The sequence below is a fragment of the Heloderma suspectum genome, chromosome 4 (assembly GCF_057233095.1).
Source record: "Heloderma suspectum isolate Gila_16-S chromosome 4, 16-S_ref, whole genome shotgun sequence".
Classification (NCBI taxonomy): Eukaryota; Metazoa; Chordata; class Lepidosauria; order Squamata; family Helodermatidae; genus Heloderma; species Heloderma suspectum.
In genome coordinates, this window is record NC_139461.1 from 232,172,514 (window position 1) to 232,184,676 (window position 12,163).

The 12,163-nt window shown below is 39.9% G+C and overlaps 1 protein-coding gene across 2 annotated transcripts in view; it reads left to right on the forward strand.

Annotated features, from left to right (window-relative positions):
• The window catches only part of MKNK1 (MAPK interacting serine/threonine kinase 1), a 45,576-nt gene extending 35,138 nt beyond the window's left edge, over positions 1–10,438 (forward strand). For both annotated transcript variants that reach the window (XM_084852606.1, XM_084852605.1), the window contains exons 10-14: positions 2,129–2,224; positions 5,256–5,450; positions 6,215–6,379; positions 7,050–7,093; positions 7,378–10,438. In XM_084852606.1, the coding sequence (XP_084708732.1) occupies positions 2,129–2,224; positions 5,256–5,450; positions 6,215–6,379; positions 7,050–7,093; positions 7,378–7,606 (729 nt within the window). In that variant the 3' untranslated portion in view covers positions 7,607–10,438. The remainder of the gene's footprint in view (positions 1–2,128; positions 2,225–5,255; positions 5,451–6,214; positions 6,380–7,049; positions 7,094–7,377) is intronic.
• The last annotated feature ends 1,725 nt before the right edge of the window (positions 10,439–12,163 follow it).

Here is a 12,163-nt window from a genome sequence, read left to right on the forward strand (position 1 = left end):
ATGAGGACGCCACAATAACAAAAAGAAAAGGAAAAAGAAAAAGGAAAAGAGAGGAGGAAAGGAAGTAAAGAAAAAGAAAAGAAGATTCTTCCCCCTCCCTCTCCTTCCCCTTTAAAGAATTAAGATTAAACTCCATTACCCCCCCCCGCCTCTGATGCCATTCTATTTTAAAAACTATATAACCTTAACAATCTTACAGTTTAATAAACAGCCTTACATTTCAATATATCATCAATCTTAATAAACAACCTTACGTTTCAATATATCATCAATCTTATATCAAAGAAACAGGTCTACAGTTCATTCCCAGTAGCCAATAATAATAATAATAATAATAATAATAATAATAAAAATAGTGTTATATAATAATAAAACATTGTTTATAGTGTTATAAAATAATAAATAGCCTTCTTTTATCAACAACTTCTTTAGTGTAATCCGGAAATAACATAACTCTATCTTGTTTTGATCCCTAAAAAAGATTTCCCCCCTGTCTTGCCAAACACAGGATATGATTTTTTTGTGGAGACTCTTGCAAATTGAACTATAATCATATAGTCAGTCCCTTTAGCATTTGGCACACGGAATGTATGCTCAGTATCAAGTACATAATCAGATGACAAAGGAAGTAACTCATGCAGGAGCCCATCTACAAAAGTGAACAAATTTGTATCAGTAGATAAATCTTTGATACCAATAATACGCACATTTGCTCTGCGTGCGAAAGCCTCCAATTGCGAAATTCTTGCAGAAAAATTATTATGAAAAGCTTGCGAGACAGTCTCCTGTGCTGCCACTTGATCTTGCAGCTCGTTAACCTTTGCCTTCATTTTTTGCGAAGAATTATTAATTAAATCCACAGCCCCTTGCAGGGTGGTGATGGAATTTTGGATTGAATCCAATCTCTTAGCCTGTTCAGCAGATTGCAAAGACAAAGCTTTTATCAGAGCATGTAACTCCTCTATATTTTCATCGCTTCTCGAAGCCTTTGCCAAGGGAGGTGTGGGAAGGGTCGATGGCACTTTTCTCCTCCTTGGTGTTCCCATCCTTCTTTTTAAACAAATATTGTAGGTCCTTGAATATTGCTGGTATTCCTTAGTCCATAAACACTAAAAACTACATTGGGGCACGTCAGCCCTGGTTCCTCCTAATTAGATAGGAGTTTTCAAAACAACTTTGAGCGGTGATTAAGCTTTGGCAGACTTGCCTCATAGTCCAGCCTCTCTGCTGCGTTGCAAAAAGAGCTGTCTTTCCAAGGCTTCATCCAGAATGCTGCTCTTGCTTCCGCCTTTCATTCCAGGGGAAGATAAAAAGGTTTTTCAACATTTTCAAAGCTGTTTGAGATAGCGTCCCGCAGAGACTCCGCAGAACGCCACCAGGGCAACATTGGCTCCGACTGGAAGTCCTTAAGTTTTTACTTAAAATAAATTTTATCAATGAATTTTTAAAAATTAAAATTGGATTTTGTTTTCAGTCTAGGAACTATCAAACCTTTCTTTTCCTTTTCAGTCATGGGCATTTCATTTTTGTTTGCTGTTTTATGCAAGGGCAAGGCTGGGCCAAGATGGAGTGAAGCAGAATGGAGCAACACTAGAAAGAAAAAGAGAAGACAAAATTGTTCAGTGTACATCTTCCTGTATTCTCATATTAAAGCTGCAGTTCTGTACCTACTTACCTGAGAGCAAGCTCCATTAAATTCAATGGGATCTTGTTTCTGAGGAGACGTGTATAGGATTGTTCTGTTAACCTCGAGCTGTCATGGGAGCTGGTCATAAGAAAGGTGCTCTATGGGCATATTTTGAAGACATTCCCTCTGTAGGTAAAAGGGATAGCATGCAAAATATATATAGTAAGATAAAGAGATGCAAAGTCTACTTGTGAGAATGAAACAGTGTAAATAATATTCTATTTAGTTGTAAATTAACACAGCTTTGTGGTCAGACCTGCATCATTGCTCAGGAAATACCTGAAAATGTTTCAGTGGGAAACCTGATTTAAATCAGTGATCTAAATGGACCTTTTTCCTTGCTGATTTAAATCAATGATTTAAGTCGCCTTAATTAAAATCAATCCACACTGGCGATATGTGTTGCTTTTTTTGGTTTTGTTTCCCCTTCCTCCATTTCAGGTGTCACCAGTGAGAATTTGTGACTTTGATCTTGGAAGTGGAGTAAAGCTCAACAGTGCATGTACTCCAATCACTACTCCTGAGTTGACTACTCCAGTATGTAGACCATTACATTCTTCTGCTGTTAGCTATACTGTAGGAATCCAGGGGAGAAGATGGGTATTTTATCAGTAAAATGTAGTATTTTGTGCACCAAAGTTGTGCAGATGTGCATAATGATCATGTTGCGGTTTAGTAGCATTGCAAGAGATAACACTTCACACACACACACACACACACACACACACACAAAACACACATGTTGATTACTCCCATTTATTGCATAGTTCAGATAGCTTGTGCCTTGATAACTGCTCGTTCATATATATATATATATATATATATATAGAGAGAGAGAGAGAGAGAGAGAGCGCGTGCGCACTCAAAGTAAACTGACATTTTTCAAGGAATCCATCCATTTAGCAGGCCTCATCCACCTTCAAAGCTGTATCCTCATGTTCTGGAGCTAAGAGAAGATAATTTCCTACATAGTTATGGGGCCACTGGCCCTAGTTCTAACATACATGATATTACACAGTCTGACTTCAAAAGACTGGTTTGGGAGATGTGTTTGTCTCACACATGTTTTCTTTCTCTGTCTGAAAAACTGGATAGCATCTCATGCATGGGATTTGTTTCCAGGTTAATGGGACCAGAGTGCTGCCCAGCATTTGCTTGAGAGCTCCTTGGTCCCAGGACTACCATGTGTGATATTGTGCTAATGACGTATGCTAGAGAAGGACTTAACACTAGGAACGCAGGATGCTGCATCATGCCAAGCCCGACCTTGGTCTATCTAGCTCAGTATTGTCCATATTGACCGGCAGCAACTCTTCCTCTTCAGAAAGGAATCTTTCTCAGCCCTACATGAAGATGCAGGGACTAAACCTGAGGGACTTTGCATGCATAGCATGCGCTCTACCACTGAGCTAAGGCCCGTCCCCAAGACAAGGCCCAGGGCTCTATTTATTGCAGGGGTGAAGAACCTTAGGCCCAGGGGTCCCAATCTGGCCCTGCAAGGATTCACCCCCTTTTCCCCAACCACCAGTCTTGGTTTCCTGGCTTTTGCAGTGTTTCAACATTCTAAAAGGTTGGAATACCTCTTCTAATGCTTAATTACTGTCAGTAAGAGCTTTAAGCTAAATATGCTGGGTTTTGCCTTTGGCCCCTCCCCTTTCTGCCTTTGGCCCCATCCACCACTGGAATGCAGCCCCAAGAGCGTTTCAAACATGGAATTCGTCTCTTGGGCTGAAAGAGTAGATACAAGCATGTGGGGATTTTGAGCTATGGCATGATACTGTTGTACTAGAGGCAAGTTAACCAATAATTAATGACATCAATAAAGTTTCACAATACATTTAGAGAAATATTGATCTTGAGGGTTTTAAAAAATCTGGCTGAAAAATGAATTTGCTTGATCTGAAAGGCATTAACTTTATTAGTATTGGATATAGCACCATCCATGTGCTGGGCACTTGAGAGTAACAAGAAGAAAGACCCCGGGGAGGGTGCAATCTAAAATGTGATACCCTAGGCAATCGGGAGAAGGCAGGAAGGTGGAGGCAAGGATTAATAGGGTATGTGCTGGATGTCCATTCAGGTACACATGCTTCAGCTTATCTTGCATGCAGGATAAGGACCAAGGGGTTGTTTCAGAGGCTTCACAGAAAAAGTGGATTTGATGGAAGAGAGAGGTGTATTGAAGCTGTTCTGGGAGGCGGTTCTAGACAATAAGAGCAGCAAAGGAGAACGGGTGGGAGCCATTTAAAGGAGCAGGAGACCTGGACATGTTTGAAGGTGATAGAGTTGCAGGAGCAAAAGTCTTTGTGGACTGGCCAACCCTGCTTTGTTCTTCCTTTTCCATTGGTCTTTTCCTTCTCCCTGGTACCTGGTAGTGGCAATAATAAGGAACCTCTCTCCCCTCCCTCTTTTCAGTGGCTAGAATGCTTCACCAGTCCTGCAGGTGCAAGGACTCCTGGGAAAATGCAGTCTTCTGTTTCCCAGGGGTTCTTGCACCTGGCATGCTGTTGTGATGCAGCATTCTAAGTGCCTGAAAGATGGAGCCTTGGTGATAGTGGGCAAGCCCCCAAATGAGACAGTGCTAGTCCAAGCCCAAATTTCAGTGGGATCACTCCATACTGGAGTGAGCATTTCAAACAAACGAGAGTCTGAAGTGTTTTTAACTATGTGTTAATATAGCCCTGAACTTCGTCTTGCACAGCCTTGTGTGGAGGTTGTAGTGGCAAACTCAGCCACTAGACTTCACCTTTTGGAGACTTGAACTAGTAATGCTGTCTATATGTTAACCATGTGTACTATTAGACTGGGTGGTGCCACCATAGTCTATAAATATATCCCTATTCAAGTACTGTGTATCAAAAGACCTAAGAATTAAAATTCCTGATGATTTCATTTGCTTCTACATAATTCTTCCTGTTGCCCAGCAACTGTATGGTAGCTTATTGCCTCCCACAGCTCTGGCAATCTCATGCTTATTTGCATGGAGTGAAATTTGCCATGAGTGAAAATGCTTGTCTTTAAATGTGTTGAACTTGTATTGTATTATGAATGTGAATTAATGTACTGTATCTGCCTGCCTTAGAGTGTATGATTTGGAGTAAGTTGAATTCCCAGAGTGTTAACTGCCTTGTTTCTTTGAGAAAGTAGATGGTAACACAGTAACTCTATGCAAAGAGATCGATCCCTCCTGACCACTACCTCAGGACCTTCCCATTACCTGGCTGCTCTCTTGCCTTGGATTTTTATGTTTAAAAGTATCAGCAGGAGAATTCCATGTGTTGGGCTTATATTTTGCCAGCTTTGTATGAAAACAGGAGGTATCCATGGAGCCACAAGGTTTTGGCAGTATAATGATAAATGATAATTTGAAGTGGTAATGTTGAAAAGACCAAATGAAATTCCCTTGAACTGCCTCTGTCTCCAGAAGCAAGCATGGAAATGTGTCTTAGATGCACCTATGAAAACAAAGACCTCGGATATTTATCACAAATTTCTCATTTTCAGTCAACCTTGAATGTGTCTGTTTACTTTCTGAAAACTTTCTAATATGAGTTCTATATCTTGCTAGTGTGGTTCTGCTGAGTACATGGCCCCTGAGGTGGTTGAAGTCTTCACAGAGGAAGCCACATTCTATGACAAGCGCTGTGATTTGTGGAGCTTGGGCGTGATTTTGTACATCATGCTAAGTGGCTACCCACCTTTTGTGGGGAACTGTGGCACAGACTGTGGCTGGGACAGGGGAGAAGTCTGCAAAATTTGTCAGGTAACAAGTTAAGCATATTGAGCTTGTGTAGAGGAAGATTATGGGAGTGTTGTAGTGTACATGGGCTGACAAAGGAGGTTTTGTTGACTTCCTTCTATTCCTCTAAGCATGCTACTGACTTGAAGAGTGAGGGCTATGGTAGGACCATGGCTTAGTGCAGCCTACCCCAACCGAGTGCCCTCCAGTGATTTTGGACTATGGCTCCCAGCATTCCTTATCATTGCCATACTGGCTGGGGCTGATGGGAGTTGAAGTCCAAAACCTCTTGAGGGCACCAGATTGGGGAAGGCTGGCCTAGTACGTGCATGCATGTACTGACCAGGATCCCTGCTTCAGGATCCTCTTATGTAGCATCTCACTTCCTCTTACATGGTAGACTCCATTCCTAGCATGTATCGTTATACTGTTTTATGCTGATTCATAATGCGTACTAGTGAGGTAGGGGGTGTTTCAAACTAGTAAATTATTTTCACACTTGCACTCAAACTTGAATTGTGCAAGCTCATGATGAATGTGAAAGTTTGATATTCTTAGACAATGGTTCATCTTCAAAAAATGGCTTGATTGGAGACGGGATGTATGCTGCTCCCCTCAAGACCTGACCCATTGGTAGTGTTACGAACATTCCCCCAGCAAAATGTGGGGAGATAAGGCTGTGGGGATTTTAAGATGACTGGGGCCATTTTGTCAATGGTGAGAAGTGACAACTTCAACACTGAGCTGTTAACCTCTAAACCAAATAAATGTGTATTTGTTGTTGCTAGAACAAACTCTTCGAGAGTATCCAGGAAGGCAAGTATGAGTTTCCTGATAAGGACTGGTCTCGTATCTCCAGCGACGCCAAAGATCTCATCTCAAAGTTGCTAGTCCGTGATGCCAAAAAGAGGCTTAGTGCTGCTCAGGTTCTACAGCATCCATGGGTACAAGGTGTAAGTAGTTCCTTTCAAAGCCACTATATTTATTTATATAGCACCATCAGTTTGCATGGTGTTTTATAAAAAATAAAATAAAATAGAAAACACAGGTCCCTCCACAGGTGTTCCTTTTGTCATGGAGAGAACCAATTTGTCCAGAGCTGGGACACCCTAAGCTGTAAATGTGAATTGTGATCAAGCCTTCTGGCTCAAGATTTTAATTAGTTTAGCTACTTAGGATGGCCTCAACTGAAGGCCTAAATTTTACCTTAATACAGAGGTACTCAACCTTTCTTATTCTGACTAGATGTGGCACAAGGACTGAAGCTGGTTCCCTTCCTCCACAAGCATTTTTTTTTAATACTCAGAAAACCATAGACTTTTCCTGTTCATCAGCAAGAACCTATTTCTAGTGAATGTTCAATATGGGAAGAATCAAATTCTCCCTATGTTGATATGGCTGAATGCAGAGTGTTCATGCATATTTTTGTTTAATGCACATTTATATAAACATCATAATTGCCTATATCTGGCCTTCTAATTCACTTGAAATGTAACCCATTCATAAATGGTTGTCCAGAATAGTGACCTCTAAAACTTAAGGATCATTTGCTTACCCTTTGGATTAGTAAAGCTTTTCTCCAAGAATCCTCAACTTACCTTGCAATGTTTCCATCACGTGCAGCATGCTTCTGAAAGAGGACTGCCTACACCACAGGTTCTTCAAAGGTAACCATTTCTGAGTACCTCCTATTATAACTATTGAAAGAGTTAGTTGGAGGGTAGATACAATCAAATCAGAGGAATTTGGGGAGTAAGCAGTTGGCTGCCTTCTCTGTACTGGATAACAGGTTTTTTTGTGTTTGGAGAACTACAGTTTATTGCAGTTATCTCTTATTTGGGCATTAATCACATAACTTGCTTATTTATAAGAGGTAATGAAGAGACAACTTGTGTATTTTAATCTCCATGGTATAAACTGATCTTCTCTCCTCCCTCCCCCCGCCCCCCAGGAACAGCAGCACAAAAGAACTGACTCTCTTCGCAGCTGAGGCTATTGCTTTAAACCGCCAGCTCTCCCAGCATGAGAATCATCTCAGTGAAGAGCAGGAGATTATCACTCAGGCCATGTGCTCCATGAAGCTTTCTCCCCCCTCCAAATCCCGCCTGGCAAAACGCAGAGCTATGGCTCAGGTCACAAAAAGCAGTGACTTCCAGCCAGCTCTCCATGCAGCCCTTTGATGCACATTTCCCTGTTAGGGTTAGGTCAGCTTTTGTATACTTATTTTAAAGGACTCATGAGTATATTAATGTTTAAAAAGAGCAGAGCTTGTGATGAAGTAATTTAAAGGATAATTTCCTTGGAAATGCCTTTTTAGAAAGTTGATAAATGTGGTGAATTATAGGAAGTTCTTAGGTGACATTGCTGCTGTGTTAATGATAACAACGAATGACTTAGGCATGTTTGCACAAGGTCCTCTAACCAGAGGATAAACCTTCACTGCTAGCCTTGTGACTAATGGAAATATGGCTCTGAGTTCAGAGGCTCTTGAAGGAGCTTGCAATCCTTACACAACTCCAGGTCTCTACCTGCAGCCACAGAATAATTATGGTGGCCATCCTCCCAGAACCTTCGCTCACCTGCATTTTTGTGAATAATTACTACTTTCTCCACTGCAAAATATGTCAACGTATTTCATCTTTATCTTGGGTCACCTCCTATGTTACCTTTTACTGATTTGGGGCCTTAACTTGCCTAGATGTCTGTAGAGGTGACTTTGGAATGCTAGAGGCATATCTATTTCAATGCGAAGATGATCTCATCTGAAATGGCCCACATCTCCCCCCTCCAAAGGCATGTTTTGTCACTGATACAGAGTATAGCTTAAAGCTTTTGTTGACAAAGAGTAATTTTGGAATCAGCCCTCAGGATGCAGTCTTCCAATCCTTAGTAAGGCCTCTGTTTTTGTTGCAATTTCCAAGTGATCTGCTTGGGGAATTCTGCTTTTAATTGCTTGAAGTGTTTGTCCCAATTTCATGTACAGCATTTCTCTAAAGATTGGGCCTCACTAAGACCTACAAGAGATTATCAAAACATTACTTTCCCCATGTGAGTGCCACTGGAAAGGTCTTCTTCATGGTGATATATACAGAAATGGGAATGTCTGAAAGCTTTTTATTGTGTGCATCCACCCAAATGTGTGCAGCACAGAACACGCAGTGCTAGTGCGGGATGCTGCATGTGTTCAGACAGCTGTATGCAGTAAGGAGCAGCTTCTATTTGGAGTGCCACCAGTGGAAAAAGCTGCTTGGTGGTGCTTTCATTCAGTAATTTGTACTAGCCCTGACTCAGGAAGTGATGAGGTATTCCCCCAGTCCCTTGCTTAGATACTTTCTCCACATAACAATTGGTTTAAAATAAGGATTGTCTTGTAAATAAGGATTGTGTTGTAGCACGCAAAGAGTTTAAATATAGTCATCGTGCATATTTGCAGAATTATCTTTACCATCTCTCTAACAATCTGAGGAGCACCTAATAGTTTTGACAGCAGTTCTTCAGGTTAAATGAAATTTCTACGTACGTGACAGGAACAGTCTTTTCTATTCCACTAAACAAAAAGATATACCATGGAGTTGGGTAAACCAACATAGGACCGCCTTTGGCTTGGATCAGCTTTGGAGTGGTTGTTCTGGCTGTTGAGACATACATTCCATAATCTGCCTAATGTAAGGACATAAAGTTGAAGGTGGAGAAAGGGATACTACAGTATCGGTGCATGACATTTTTATAAGCTGATGTAAACACATTTTTTCATGCTCAGCTGTGACTGCTTGCTCTGCTGTTGCTGTTTTCTTTATCCCTCCCCATATTCCTACACACAAGAGAATTAGATTGGAGTAGTTTTACATCTCAAACCTTGTCTGTTTTTGAGTGGATTATGGCAAGTGATGGGAATAATGTCAGATTGGTTTTTAAGTGTAACATACCACGTATGTAACTTCTGTTGAAGTGTGGTGGCTTGAGAATCGCTCATGGTTGTACAATGGTTATTTTAAAACCAAACCAGTGAGTTTATCTTGAGCATCATAGAAAGCTTTTCTTTATTAAAAGGTGCTAAAGCTGTTCACCTCGGGGAAATTCAAGTCCCTTTTTAATCAAGATTAGTATTTAAATTTGGCAATTTTTGAAGATCAGTATTGATATTGAAGGAGCAGGATATAGAACAAATCCAATCAGCTAGAAGGATTTGAGTTGAGGTTATCCTAACTCTGCCTGCTAGAATAGCTTCACCTTTTGCCTTTAAATACAACATGTGTATTTATACAATTTTAGAAATTATTACTGCATACGGGTGATGAATATGAAGAATGGCCGCTAATTTTATAGATTGTACCATTGGTGAAGGTTATTTATTATACTTCTGTTTTTAGCATACTTTAAGCTGTTACAGTTGCACTATACTCCATAGTTAACAGGTTTTTTAAAGCATTGGAAAGCTCAGGAAGTAACATCCCTCTCTATGTGACGCATTTATTAATGTTGTGTACTGAAAATTAAACTTACGTCATTTCTAAACTGTTTTGTTTCCTTGTTGATCTGTTGAGTTACACAGTATGCCCTTTTCTCACGCTGGCATTCATAATGGAGCACTGGCCTTATTTCACCTTGCATAATACATGTCACAGGAAAAAAAATACTCCAGCAACTCTAGCCAGTGTCTCATGCCAGAGCTGTTTTAATATTATGGTTGGAAGTGAAAAAGATTTTTTTTTTTCTTTTTAATTTCAGGCATGTGAAATCTGGACTGTGGCTGTGGTCACGGAGCATGTAACGAAATAAACTAAATGTAGTATATAGTCATCATTCTGAACAAGAAATACAAATAAAACTGAGGCTGCAGTCATGCTCACTTACCTGAAAGGAAGCTCCATTGAACTCAGTGGGGCTTATTTCTGAGTGGATAGATAAAGGATTGCACTGTGAGACATAAACATAATGTGAGCGGAGAGTGATACACAATTTTTAAAAATTATATAAAAGTATTGGGTTCTACACTTAAAGGTGGCCTAAAATCATTTAAAATAAAATAAAAGTAACAATTATAGAAAACAAACATACCAGGTAGTATAATAAATGCACTGTATATCTCCAATATAAAACCAAATGGAAGAAAATGTGTGTATCTAGTTCCAAATAGTATCTTATTTCCATAAAACAAGTAGGTTACCAGGCATTATGAAAGGATTATTAACATACCCTATTTTGTCTTGGGGTTGTTAGCTTCACGGCATACTCTTCTCTACTTTGTTGTTGGGCATGATGTTTTTCTTATGACACAAATCTCTACCTTGGAGTAAAAACGAAACAAAACCTGTCACCAAATGCATTATGCTGCTCTATGAACAATACACCACCAGAGGCTATTCCAGCTCCACTGGTTGCAGGACTAGAAGTAGAATGTAGAAATCCAAATCTCGGTGGTATTAAAATGAATAGTGAGTGGTTTTGTACTGTCATTAATGAGGTGGAAATCTCTAGGAAATAGGCTTCAGTAATTAGGTGGCTGTGGTCATGCTTCTGAGACTGGTTGGTCAGGGGTAAGCCACAACTGTGAAAGGGCTCTTGGAATATATTGTAGAATCATACTAAAAAAGGAATTGGAGGAGTAAGCAGCACATAACTTCGTAAAGAAAAAACTGGCTAATTGGAAGATGAACAGTATGTATACCCAAACTCTGCAACAACAATTTTAAATATCAAAGAGGATTAAAAACCCATATTAATCTGGATATGGGATCGCTCTTCTTAAACCCATATGGATTAAATTCTTTGCAAAGACGTCCAAACACTGTAAGATTCCTTTTGAAAGCTAGGACAGGTAACAAATTATAGCGGCAGCTATTGGGAATGAGAGAACTCCTAGGGTTCATAATCGGAATGGTTACACACCCTTCTCTGAATGTGTTCTTGATTTGTAGCAGCCTTTCATTCTATATCTGTTCCAGATTACTTGGAGCTGACTTGGGCTGCAATTCTTTATGTACGTAGATGATGGTAAGTCCCATTGAACACAGTGGGAATTACTTCTGGGTAGACATGCATAGGGTCGATTTGTTCATCTGAAATATCTAAGCCTGGCTGGTGGAAATAGAGTTGATTCCTTATAAAAGAGTACCAGAATTACAAATACATGAAAAGAAAATTGGAATAATTTTTTTAAGTGTGTTGATTAAATACTTGATTAGTGGTATACTTAATCAGACACAAGGACTCTCTCCTGCTCTTTCCGGTTCCCCTGTTCCTGCATGTGTTTGCATATCTGTATCTCCTCCTTTAACAAAAACACAAACTGCTGATTACACTGCTATAAGGAGAATTGAAAATAAATTATTTCATTTCTATACCGCCCCATAGCCGAAACTTTCTGGGTGATTTACAACAATTAAAAATGTTAAAAATACAGCATACAACATTTAAAAACCATTTACTTAAACCACACAGACAGTATCTAAAATGCCTTTGAACACAAAATGAAATTGACGTTGACACTGTAGATGTACTTCTATACTTTCTGGAGAATAGGGGGTTATTAGACAGGAGGGAGAGTTGTTACTATCATTTTTGCTTATTTTGATATGTATTATTTTTATATCAAAACTCAGTAAGGAAAAATAGCCGATTCGGAAGGCTGAGTACTGACAGGGTTGGTACCAGAATGGGGCCACTTGAGAAGAGGGAGGTGTCTGCATGCTCAGGTAAACCCCAAGGTATGCAGAAGTTAAAACATTTTTTAAAAG